This window comes from Populus nigra, chromosome 4, assembly GCF_951802175.1.
Source record: "Populus nigra chromosome 4, ddPopNigr1.1, whole genome shotgun sequence".
Lineage (NCBI taxonomy): Eukaryota > Viridiplantae > Streptophyta > Magnoliopsida > Malpighiales > Salicaceae > Populus > Populus nigra.
This window is the reverse complement of record NC_084855.1, coordinates 13,612,637-13,626,580: the sequence shown is the minus strand read 5'-3', so window position 1 is coordinate 13,626,580 and position 13,944 is coordinate 13,612,637. Positions and strand designations below refer to the sequence as shown.

At 31.1% G+C, this 13,944-nt stretch overlaps 1 protein-coding gene across 1 annotated transcript; it reads left to right on the top strand.

Annotated features, from left to right (window-relative positions):
• The first annotated feature begins 355 nt into the window (after positions 1 to 355).
• On the top strand, positions 356 to 1,952 carry LOC133691626 (uncharacterized). The gene is made up of 2 exons (XM_062112210.1): positions 356 to 1,683; positions 1,799 to 1,952. Exon 1 carries the CDS (start codon positions 742 to 744, stop codon positions 1,675 to 1,677), a length of 936 nt encoding a protein of 311 aa, XP_061968194.1. The 5' UTR covers positions 356 to 741; the 3' UTR covers positions 1,678 to 1,683; positions 1,799 to 1,952.
• The last annotated feature ends 11,992 nt before the right edge of the window (positions 1,953 to 13,944 follow it).

Sequence of the window (13,944 nt, the reverse complement as noted above, 5' to 3'; positions counted from 1 at the left end):
AAGAAAATATACTAATCTTCATTCATGATGTGCCAACTGCTGCTATTAATTCAAACTTAATTCTCATATGAGCTAAGAACTTAAAATAATTTGAAAGAATAACTTCTTCAACTTCTTAACGTTGATGTCTAACCTACAAATTAAGAACCTGTTGCAATTAATAACTGTTGGCCGCCTGTTTAAAATTATATTTTTTTATATTTTTAATATGTTATCATTCAAAATAAATTTTAAAAAATATATTATTTTAATATATTTTATATAAAAAAAAAACAAATCGATCGATAAGAAAAGTATAACATAAGCCATTATAAAGAAAACAAGTAAAGAAAGCGACTTTTGCAGTGGGTTGAATTCTGGGTAGCTAAATTTCAAGGAGAGAGATAATTCCATCTAAGACCGGAGAATGGAACCATTCACTTCTTCTATAATAAGGCCATAGACTGAACAGATTATAAGATGGACTATGACCTTAACCCTTCCAAAACCCCAAAACCATTGAAGCCCATCACATTTTCCATGTCCTTTCGTAACACGCCATCTCCATCTGTGTACTGAAGACGCAACTGGCTCAAGCCACGCAACCAGAAACTTCGTTTCGATTCATCTTTCTTCAGAAAAACCTTACAGTTCTAGCAAGTACAGCACCAAAAATACGTATCTGATACCGCCAGTATTCCTGCACAGTTGAAGCTTGGTATTTATCTTTTCTTCTCTTTCAAGAATTACTTGAAAAGAAACATGAAGGAAGAGCAGTTACCATCTTTCAACCATCGCCACACCGACAATAACAAGAAGATAAGATTGGTATTCAGATTATTGAATTCTCCAGCCGTTTACGTTATCCTCTTACTGCTATCCTACGCACTAGGTTACTTATCAGCTCCAAGCTCCCGCTCTCCACCGCAGCCTTTACCATCTCCAGAAATCTTGAAGGTGGGTGATAACCTCAACACCCAACTAGACAACTTCCGAGTCAAGACTCACTGTGCCAAACCCCTTCCACCCCAGCTCGTCCATCAAACAATTCTTGACCGGGTTTTCAACTCCACGTCACCATATGACAATTTTCCTCCCGCGTACGTTAGCGGCCTCCTTAGAGAGAAAAAGTTCAAGGGATGGGGCTCCTACGGTGAAGTTTTTGAACACCTTATCCAAAAAGTGAAGCCTAAAGTGATCATCGAAGTGGGTACTTTCTTGGGCGCATCGGCTCTACACATGGCCGAGTTGACTCGCAAACTCGGGCTGGACTCACAGATTCTTTGCATAGACGATTTTCGCGGGTGGCCCGGGTTTCGTGACCGGTTTGGTTATGTTAATATGATAAACAGCGACGTTTTGTTGCTGTACCAGTTCATGCAGAACGTTATTCACAAAAATGCTACTGGGTCAGTTTTGCCAATGCCATTTTCGAGCGGGTCGGCCTTGGAGAAATTATGCGAGTGGGGTGTGTTTGGTGATTTGATAGAAATCGATGCGGGCCATGATTTTAACTCGGCGTGGGCTGATATAAACCGGGCGTACCGGATCTTGAGACCCGGTGGGATAATTTTTGGGCACGATTATTTTACCGCAGCGGACAATAGAGGCGTGAGGAGAGCAGTAAATTTATTTGCTCAGATGAATGGGCTTAAAATCCACACTGATGGGCAACATTGGGTCATTGACTCCCCCTGAATTAAGGTTTGTCAGTCCTTGAGTGCCAAAAAGTTACCGCTGATAATTTTGTGAACTTGAATTTTGTTAATTTCTTAAAAGACACGTGTGCCATGTATGTGCATCTTTTTCCCTATTTCAGCTATGATGGGCCATGCATGGAAAAAATCTTTCATAAGCCACGTATAAGGTTGATCAGGTCTCTTTGGTGTTTGTTAGTGTACAACAAGTAGTAGCCGTTTTGGAGCAATAAGTGGAGGATTATGTGGAATGGAATAACAGAGACTTTTTGTTTTTGTTTTGCATGGTTGTTTCCATATCCATAGCCGTCATGCATGTCGACAATGGTGCACATTCAATCCTTTCTAATTAATTTGTAAGGTCTATTGCTCATCAGCTCAACTATTGCCGAATCAGAGTGATTTACTGGCAACAATTAATGGCTTACCATCTCGACTGAATTGAAATTTTTTGATGCTTAGTTCATGAGCAAATTGATTCCAATGATTTTTGAAAAACATGAGAGCGTGGAATTTGAAATTGATGGGTAAAGATTTAATCCTCTTTTCTTTTAAGACAAAACCCATAAAAGTTATGGACACATGTTTTTTGATTTATTTTCAAAACATCTTTGAGGGGCTCGGATAAAGCATCCGAGCCTAGATGGTGAGTAAGGCATGCAAGAGCCCAGCTATTGAGAGCTCCTACCCAACATCTTCTTGTGGGATCGGGCGCACCGCCCGAGCCTAGCCCTAAAGAATAGATCTTGACCTTCTTTTTAAGCCTGAAGACTACCCTGAGTTCTTTTTTTTTTCTTTTCTATTTCATGCTTGTGTAAAAGATATTCTTTCTATTAATGATCATTAATACTTGTGTAAAGATATATCTCTTCATTTCTTTACTTAAATTCCTATAGGTAAGATCATTTAAATTAGTTTATAGTTTTATATTAGCCATCCTTTTCATTCTATTTTAACACAACCAACTCAATTAATCTTTGGGATTAGTTTTCAAGAGTTTAACCTATCAACCATCTCATTAATTATTTTTATTTTTTTATCAAGAAATGGAGTGGCAGATTTTGAAACAAATACCATCTCAATTTGCGTATTACTTCTTTATTTTCAATTTTTTAATGGAATACTGTGGTGCTCATTTTGTCAGAAATGAAAAAAGAATTTTTCATTAAAAAAGAATGCATTTATGTTAGAACTATATATTTATATATTTGTTTTAAGAAAAAAAATTATTCTGAGCATCTTGTAGTTTATTCTTTTTACACTTTACCTTCATTGTTTTGAAAATTACAGAAAATATTTTCGATCAACAAAAAACCTTAAATCACATAAAATGACCAAAATAACCCTACATATATTATATCCACAAACACAACAAACAAAAAACACAACCCTATCCCTTTTCTCTCTCATGAGCTTACAATTTCAAAATAAAAACTCTTTGAAATTAAAACAAATCTCAAAACCTAAAATTCTACACAATCAAAGTTTAAGGGGGTTTGTACATGATTCTCTTAGAAATGAGATGTCTGTTCGAGTCATCAGCTTGTGGAATTTCTCTCATATACCTCTGTCATTGAGAATTAGATGACGAACAAGTATGTCATCTCGATTGTTTTTTCAAATCAAGACTTCAATAATCAGGTTAATAGGTTTATTTGTTGTTATATTATTGTTATTTTCTTAGAATATAAATTGTATTACTCGATTAAACAATAATGCACAAAATTAGGGTTAATGTGGAACTCGTAGATCCTTAAGCTTAAAACTCTAAAATTTCAAGTTATTTCTTATTCAAACTTCAATATTCATAATCTTAAAGGGGTTTAGGAAAGTGGGAAACAATCTATATTGTTTTCTTGAAAATCCAAAAAAATCATCAAATTAAAAATTAAGGTTACTACTCATATGACCCTAGTTTTTTATTCTTTTATTGTAACATGTTTAATTAATGTTTAAGCAACTTATATTAACTTTGTTAAACCATGGTTTAGCTTAATTAGTAACTTGTTATTGCAAACCTTAATAAAACCCAAAATGTTGTCTTACGGGTTATTGTTAATTTGTCCACAATCATTCCTAATATTCATTTATGTTAAATTATACCATAATTATTCTTGTAATGTTAGTTTAGAATCACCATAGTAGGAAACAAAATGCCTAGCATTATTATACATCATAGAGTTACTTCATATATTATGAAAAATTGCTTCTTTGAGTATATGTCTTACATAGACAAGTAAGTTTACGAAGTGGATTTGCATGCTTTTACTATAAAGGATTAAAAAGGTAATAACATAGTTGATGATGCATCAATAATGTAAATCTTGAATATACATGAAGTAAAATGAGAGGAAGAAATCCATATTTATATTGATGTCGATACTAATGTTGTTTCATTAACAATCAAAATGTCTAAGTGTTATACAAGCAACCAAATGTTACTGGTAGGTCTATTAGAATAAAATACTTTCCAGACTATAATTATAGAAATTAAGTTACACTGATTGTTGGAGAAAAAAGTTTAGATTTTGATGAAAAAGATGATGATGTTGGTATAGGTGTTGAAAAGGGTGAAACTACAGCTATAGGAAGTTATAGTGATGGTGTTAAAAGGAATGATGGTGTTAGTATGGTTGTTGAAGAGGGTGCAACTATAGGTATTGGTGTTAATATTAGAAGTTGTGATGTTGATTTTCAAGTGAATGTTGGTAGTTCCAGTGAATGTACATGTGCTGGTATGGGTGTTGGTATGCATACTGGTGTAGGTAGTTTATATTATAATATAGGAAGTGATAGGACTAGATTTAGTAAAGAGGATGATATTGGATGTGAGAAAGATTATCAGGATAATGATTTTAGTAAAGATGATTAGGACTATATTTTTTTAGATGATAAATAATTTAAATTCTCAAATGCAAATGAAGATGAATGGATTGATAACTTGCAAGAAGATGCTTATTTTAGCCAAACATTAGATGATGCATTGAACTCAGAGAATGAATGGGAGTTAAGTGGTGATGGTGAAGATGTTGATGTTGAAGAAAGTGAAAATTCTGATAGTAGTGATGAAAATGATGAGGATGAAAATGGTAGTGATGGAAATAAGAAAAAAAACAAGATTATTTATCCTACAAATGGATTTAAGTGTAAGACGTTTAAAGTGAGTGTTGATGGATCAATTAAATTTACCAAATGTAAGATTTTAACTAATATCACTCACTTCATAAATATTCTTAGAGAATATAAAGTGAAATATAAATATCATATGAAAAGATACATTAACTAGAAAGAGAATATTGGAGCTACATGCATGGGTGATGGTTATGTGTGGTGGATATATGCTTCTTTGGTTCCTCGTAACAAGACTTTGTGTTGAGAAAAGAAGAAACATAATGATGATTCCAAATAGTACTGTAGAGTATCAAGTATATGATGGTTAAAAAGGGGTTTGTATTGATTTGGATAAGAAAAAAAAATATTCTTGTGGTGAATGAAAGATGATTAGAATTTCATTAAGGCATGTAGTACCTTGTTTGAAGAATAAGAGAATTGAAGTTGAAGATTTCTATGATACATATTACATTGTGGAAACATTTAAGAAGACATACTTTGAGTTTATTTACCTATTACTAGAGGCTGTATTGGATCCTGAAGATGAAGATATAATTTAATTACCCCCAAATCTAAAAAAGAGTGTGGGTCAACCAATAAAGAATAAAAAAAAGGAAAATGAGAAAAAAGACCTAGTAATGTTACAATAATGGCTGCCACACTCAGGTGTAATAATTGTAAACAATATGGGCATAATTCCAAGATATGCAATATAGACAGTGATGCCCAACTTAATGGTGGTGGTGGTGGTAGAATATCTAAAAGTCTGAAAAGATCTAGTGGTGTTGTGAGGAATTAAGGGATTTGGAAGTGTTGTAAGAGAAACTAGAGGTGCTCCGAGAGAAACTAGGAGTGTTATAAAAGAATCCATTAGTGCTGCAAACCAAGAAACAACTAATTTTGAGAGCATAAACAATGCTATTGAGAAAGACTTAATAAGTTCAAAAGGTGGCAAAGCTAGTATAGGTGACAGAAATGATGTTAGTACATCATTTTCTCTATTCCTAAAAGGTATATACAGGTGATTCTCTAACATATTATTCATGATAATTCTATTAGTTTAATAATTTATATTTATCTAAACAATTCTTTTCTTTTAAATTGTATTTTTCTCAATTTACATCCTACATGAACATTTTTTTATTGGTACCAAACTATTACATGTGTTTATGATGTGTTCTATATGCCAAAGTGCCTTCAATTATGCAATAAGAACAATATTGCATTATTAATGCCCTATTATAAGGATGCTCAGGTTATGTTTTTGAACAATATTAATGCAATGTTGTTATTTAAATTTATTTCATGTATTCATTTTATTTATTCGACATAAATGTTATAATAATTATAAACATCAAAATTGCTCACAATAAATTAGTTATTATCGTCAACTTCACTTTTGCAATACCAACCTCTATATTATTATAATTCTTGATTCAACTTTATGTATATCATCTTTAATTCTCATCGAGATTCATGGCCGTCTTAGTTAAAAATTTTATCTTTCAGCCGTTCATGGTAATTAATTAAGTTTTGCAGAAAACATCTTGTCCAGTAACACAAACAATTTTCCATCCATCGAGGAGTTATATCCATCACGTAAGATCAGATAAATGTACTTGATTAGTTAAACGTTATGAACTAACTTAATACAATAAGCTAATTTTTTCATCGTATTTAAAAAATTAAGAGTTCAAGACAATAAGATGGTGTTGATATATAAGACATTAGAATATGATTAATTGGTTGATTGTATATAAGTTATTTGTTTTTATCTATATAATATTTATTTATTTATTACTGTAAATATGTAATATACGTGTAATTTAATTATCATTCATATTAATCAAACAAATTATATCATAAATTTTTATTTCTTTACTTGTATTATTATGGGTAAGATAATTTAAATTAGTTTATATTTTTATGTTAACCATCATTTTCGTGATTAGTTTTCAAAAGAGTTTAACCTATTGTTTGTAAGAAATGAAATGGCAGATTTTGAAACAAACACCATCTCAATTTGTGTGGTTCTTCTTTATTTTCTACTTTTTTAATGGAGTATCATGGTGCTCATTTGTCAAAAATAAAAAAGAATTTTTCAATAAAATTAGTTGGAGATGAAACTTGTTATTCTTGATGTCAACAGGTTCTATTTAATGAGAAAAATTTAATAATGATGTTTTTTTCTCATCTAAAACATCCCTAAAAAGAGAGATCAAGTTTAGTTTTTATTTTTTTTTGAGCCAATTTTGATTTTTTTTGAATGATTTTATGGTGGCTTTGATATTTTTTTGGATGAAAATAACTTGAAATATGGAATTTTTATACTAAAAAAATCCTTTACTGATTTTCTAACCATCACAATGATAATCAAAATCTAGGCTGGAGTCTAGTAAGCAATACATTACTCGCTTTTGCTTATTGTTTTTTTTATAAAAAGAGGACGAAAGACAAGTCATGCATCCTCTAAAAAGGAAAAAAAGAATTAGCTAGCATGTATGTTTGGGCTCTTATTTTTAGCCCGTTTTCTTTTTTGATCTTTTGATTTTTTTCAATTTTATTCTTTAATATTGGATTTTTATTGAATTTTTTTTATTTTATCTTTCAATTTTTTTTATTATATATATAATGATTAATGGTGAAGTTCATAACTTAGATCATAAATTTAATAGGTTAAACCAAGTTGGATCAAATTTCATCTTGAATGGTCTTCTTACCAAAATAATATTATTTTAATTTCTTTAATTTTTTAATTCAAAAAATCAAGTCAACTTACTTTATTCATAACCGTTTGTGTGTGTGTGTGTGTCTATATATATATATATATATATATATATATATATATATATATATATATATATATATATATATAGGCATGAGTTATGTCGATGCTCCCCTTAAAAGAAAAAACTAGCTAGCCGACGTGCTTGGGCTCGCTCTTTTGGCCCTTTGTATTTTTTTAATATTTATTGAATTTGTTTTAATTTTATTATTTAATAGTGGTTATTTAAGTGTTTTTCTTTAAAAAAGAAAATCAAAACAACGTTACCTTACCTAGTCCATGGGCTAAACTACCTAACCAACAACCCAATACCTTGGCTGGGTTAGAAATGGAGATAATAGTTGTAACGAGACTATATCTTCTGGCCCATCAAGCTTAAGAAACCATTTTGTTCACGTTTCGACTCTTTATCTTTCCCTCTGATGCAATAGTCTTTAGAAAATCTCTCTTCACTCTTCTATCTCGAAGATTGTATATCAGTCCAATGTTCCTGGATTCATTGGTAAATCTTCATTTGAATGTGTTGGGGATAGAAACAGAAGCAAAAGAATTCACTTTCCAACTGCTTTCTTCAAGAAACATAAGGTAAATCACCCATTTTTTATCCTTTTCTAACTATGTTGAATCAATTACTGTAAAGTTTTCTAACTTTTTTTTATTATATAATTTTAATGGGAACCCATTTGCATGTTTCCAAAATGCATGATCCAATCATCGAAGAAAATATGTTTCCTTTTTGGTGTTTATTGTTAACTAAAGAATGAAGTATTAGCCTTTTACTTGTATTTGCCCCTTATTGGTTTTTAGCAAGTTTTGAGCTTTTTAATTCTCGATTATTTCTTAATAGTAGATCAATATTGCATTGGTTTCTTTCTGGTGTTTTCATGTCTTGTTGGAGCTTTAGATGCTAGTGCTGGCGATGCTGATCCCATTTACAAGTAAATTTTGAGCCTTCCTTCAATTCGTGTTTTACTACATGTGCATCTAGTTCTGTTTATTTGTGTTATTCAGCAATTTTATTCATCATCCGTGCACCAATGTAATAAAAGGAACAAATCTAGCTCTTAGTATAATGCTACTACATGAATTGCCCAAATAGATATGTTATGGATATGTTGAGAAAGGAAGTTTTGAACCTGTAAATGTGATTTGCACCGCACCCTTAAATTTGTGTCTGTTTCTCTCACATTGGGACATCTATTGTGCACAAGAGATATGGCAGGGCTCTTGTCCATGCTATTAAATTCCTATGCTTCCATCACTTTGGGTCGTATGAATTGAGAGAGCATGTACAGATTAATTTTCATGGACAATTATGGATGCGCTAGACATTTAGAAATGATCTTTCTCATCTTTTCCTATTTGTTTCAGCAGCCTTACAGTACTAGCTACTCTTTTAAGGAGTCTTTGTTGAGCTATTTCTCATATCTTTGGTATTTGGTTCTGCAATTTTAGTCTGCCCCTGAATTTATCCGATGTACATTCTGGTCAACAAAGATTTTCTTACAAGGAACCATTACAAAATACCATCAAGTTTGTTTTATATTGGTGTCTTTTCTATGAATTTATAGTTCACGTGTTCAAATTACCGGATTACAATTTTCAATGAGAGGGGCTGCACCCTTCATTAATGTTTTTGTTATCCTAAACAACCTGATTTATGCCCTTTGTACATTCTATTTTATTCTCTTCTCATTATCTGCTGTTGAATTAAGTAATTTTACGCTTATATATAGTCTCCTATAATCTCCATTGTATGCATGCTGAAATAATTTGGATGTTTTGAAATTAGGACTTGTGTTGGACAATGTGAAAAATCCGGATGCGTGGGGCAAAGATGCTTTTCACGCATTTTCCCCCCCAGATGGTGTCGCCATTGATGGTCCATGGCTCAAGCAAGAACCTCTCTACTTGCAATGGAAACAATTGGATTGCCAAATTGAAATGATATATTTCGAAGCTGTGTATGTGTGTGTGTGTGTATTTAATTTAAAATATTAATTCAACATGCATGATAGTCAAAATAAACTTTCAATTAACATTATGATGCAACATATAAATGAACTGCACCAGACTTAAAAAGATCAAATTGTATAAGAGAATGACAGAAGGGGGTCGAAGACAAATTTGTTCTTTGTTGTTGCTAAAATATAACCAACAAAAGCAAAGATGCCAATTAAAGTGTACAATAAACAATACATAATTATATAGAGTAGTAATCAATTTTATGAAATTAAAAAATATTTCATTAATAAAGTCATAAAAAAAAAACATTTTACGAACAATATATAGATATTCAAGTAATCAATTTTAATTACAAGTGATGCCATCTAGTACCATTAAAATTTTGAGGAAACCCCTCATCTTGGTTACTTCATTTTTCTTTAAGAAAAAAGTTTTGCTTTCTCCTGATCATGTCAACGAGTTTAACTAGGGTTCCCTCCATATCTAGAGCAAAAGGTCCCTTAGCAAACATATAAAATGATGATAATTCAGGTACATTTCCTCTCACTAGAATGAAATCAACAGCTTCTTCGATGCTCCTCTACCTTGGCATAGCCCACAGAAAACAATCTTACATGTAACGACACCTGGAGCCTCGGCCTTCTCTATCATTTCTCTGAGAATTTTTTTTTGGTAAGTAGTTCTTTGAAAAGTTTCACAGCTTCTTTTGATCTCTTCTGTCCAAATCGGGCTTGAATTACAGGGTTTAGAGTTATGTCTTTAATCTGAATGGTTCTCAGGAGTTTAGTTACAACCTTAACTCTACCTGCCTTGCACTGTCCTGCAATCAAGGTCCCATGTGTGACAATGTCTGGTTCACACCCATCAGAAGCCATAGTTTGCACAATATATGCCGCCTTTTTTTTATATCCCAACCTTGTAGAAGTGCGCAAGCAGGGAGTTGTAGGTGAATTTCACAGGCCTCAACCCTTCCATTATCATCTGGTCCATCAATTGAGTAGCCTTTTTCATTCTCTCGTTTTAACAAAGGTCATGAATTTATGGAAACCCCATGGAGTTCTATTTGGTTAAAGATCTCATTTGCTTCTGCAAGCCTTTTGTTTTTTTGCAAAACCCATCAATCAAAGTGTGATAATTTATAACATTTCTTGCATAAAGACTTGCTTCCATTTCCATTCAACAAGAAATTATAAAAAAGAGTATTTTCTACTGCCCTAATTAAATTCATTTTTCATGACAGCAAGAAACTCAAGAATCTCATCTGCATGTGTTTGTAAATTAGGGATGTTTATCCTTAAACTTAAAAATGATCGTTGTTTGTAACTTCATTAAAAAAAAAAAGCCTTAATGGAATAGTTAAAACAAACCTAGAACATTTCGGCTAGAATTTAGACGAGAAATCCGGAATGATCCAATTGTTCAACAATCCAAAGAAATAAAGAAAAATACAAACATAAATGAAATATAAAATTAAAACAGGGGAGACTAGGGTTTCATTGATGTTGCATGATCATTGTAATATAAAGGAATTAATTTAACCTAAATACAAAGAGATTATATATAAAATAAACTGAAAATAAAATAAAAATATTATTCTACCCTTAATAAATAAAACAAAATAACTTATATTTTTTAACATCTCCCCTCAAACTCATGATGCGACAGCTACAAGCATCGAGAGTTTGTAATTAGAAAACAAAAACAAGAAATAGAATGCGACTTGATAAAGTATTCTACAATATGCAAAGACGAAGAAACAAAAGGCAAAGTAATGGTGTCATGCTTAAGATGATGATGAGTAAGATGACACTCCATCTTAATCTGTTTAGTTCGTTCATGAAAATCCAAGTTGTGAGCAATCTGAATAGAACTCTAGTTGTCACAATACATAGAAGTGAGATGAAAAAGGAAAACTCTCATATATGCAAGTAACCAACATAACCAAACAATCTCTTTGGTAATAGATGTTATAGCATGATATTCTGCTTTAGTTGAAGATTGAGAAACAATAGATTATTTCTTACTCTTCTAAGCAATAAGAGAGTTACCTAAAAAGATACAGAAACCAATAACAGACTTGCAATCTATGGGATCACTGTCATGATCAGCATCAAAGTATGTACACGACTCCAAGGAAGAGGTGGATAAAAGTAAAAGATTCTGAAAGACTGTACCCCGAAGATATCATAAAATACAAAAAACAGCTGCCCGATGAATGGTAGTAGGAGAAGCAACAAACTGACTAACAATATGAACAACATATATAATATCTGGACGAGTAATAGTGAGATATACTAAGCTCCCAATAATAGTACGATATAAAGTAGGATCTGACAAAGGTAAACCATCAAAATAAGAATACTTTGGGTTAACTTCAGTGAGAGTATCTACAGTCTTATTATTAGTGAGTCTAGCTCGCTCAATAATATCTACAATATATTTCAACTGAGAAAGAAGATAACATCTAGGTGAGTAGGCTACGTTAATATCGAGAAAATATCATAGAGAACCTAAATCGTTCATTTCAAATTGTCTAGCTAACTCTGTCTTCCAAAATAAATTACCATTAATGTCGTCATTAGTAATAATCATGCCATCAATATATAAAAATGAAATGATACAACTTGCATCAATGCATTTAACAAAAAGAGCAAAATCATGACTACTAGAAACAAATCCAAGAAAAGAGATCACAACAACAAGTTTCTATGTTTTCTTGAGCTTATAAACATATCTAGAGTCATGTGAAACGCTATGAGGGGGCGTCATATAAACTTCTTCTTAAAGATCTCCATTCAAGAAGACATTTTTAACATCAAGTTGAGATATATGTCACTGACGAATTGAAGCTACTACAATAAGAGTACGAATAGTAATAATTTTTGCAACATGAGCAAATATCTTCTCATAATCCATACCATACTATTGAGAGTATCATTTTGCAACTAACATAGCTTTGTATTGCTAAATAGATCCATCAAAATTAGTCTTGATCTTATACACCCAACAATAATCTCATGGTTCATTCCTTACCCTGTCGATTGATGAGGCATGTAGAAGAACAAGCTTCTAACATAGAAGACTTTTCAGCTTTATAGACTCTTTAACAACGAAATTTTGTAACAACCTTTACAATAAAATCCACTGCTTCAAGAAGATAACTACTAGCCTTTAAAGTATTGAATTTTCATATTGAGAAGATACAAGTAATGAGATAAGATACCAGTTTAAAAGTTCTATTTAAACTCTAGAGAAGACATAACTCAATATGTAGAAAACTACTATTATAAGACTTTTTTGTAGAATAAGACTTTCTACAAATTTGACAGTAAATTCATTTTTTTCCCAAAACTAAACAAAAAATGAACATCCATAGAAAGATGACATGATAAGAAGGGATTTTATAATAGTTTTAACTATATCATTGGCTCGCGTTACGTTATGGGTTAGATCAAGCTTTTTCAATGTAAAAAAAATATTTAGGCGTTACTAATGTTTTTTCTAGTAGAAAAAAAATTAAAACCGTATGGGAATTGATTCAATGTGACTTGGTCACCTTAAAATATTCAAAGACAACCCAAATGATGAGTAAAAACGTTGTTTAAGATGATATTGTTTTAATAAATATTGAGACAATAACATATTGAATTAATTTGGATTAACCAAAGTTAACTTACCAATCCACATACCAAGTCATGAGATCATGATAACCCTATAGAAAGAAAATCAAAACAAATTACAAAGCTCAATTTTCAATTAACCCAATATTGAAGAATAAATCCGAAAAAAAAAACTATATAAAATAGCTTGAATAAACTTAGGTTAACCTATCAAACTCATATTCAAATCATAAGACTAGTACAACCTAATAGAAACAAATAGATCATGAAACTTAATTCTCAATCAACCTAATATTAAAAAATAATTTTAAAAAAAATTGAATAAAAAAAGAACACAAAAAGATGAGTTGAATCAACTAGGGTTAACATGCTAAACTTGCGACTCGAGTCATAAAATGAAAATAACCTCATAGAGAGCATACCAAAACAAAACAGAAAGCCTAATTTCAAATCATCTCAATATTGAAAGATGAAATAAAAAAAATATAAGAAAAAAAAATTTCGAATCAATTAAGTTAATCCATCCGAATTATAAATCTAAAATAAAATAACATTATAAAAAATAAATTATAAAATTCAATTAATTAATAATAAATTTAATATTGAATGGTTAAATTAAATTAAAATAAAAAATATATAAAAAAACACTTGAAAAAAAGAACTTTGGCAAAACTAATAATATGAGAAAGGATACAGTAAAATCTCTTCCTCATTTTTTATTATTATTATTATTTATAATTTTGTTATGAGAATATATTTTCACTATTAAAAAAACACGATGACATTG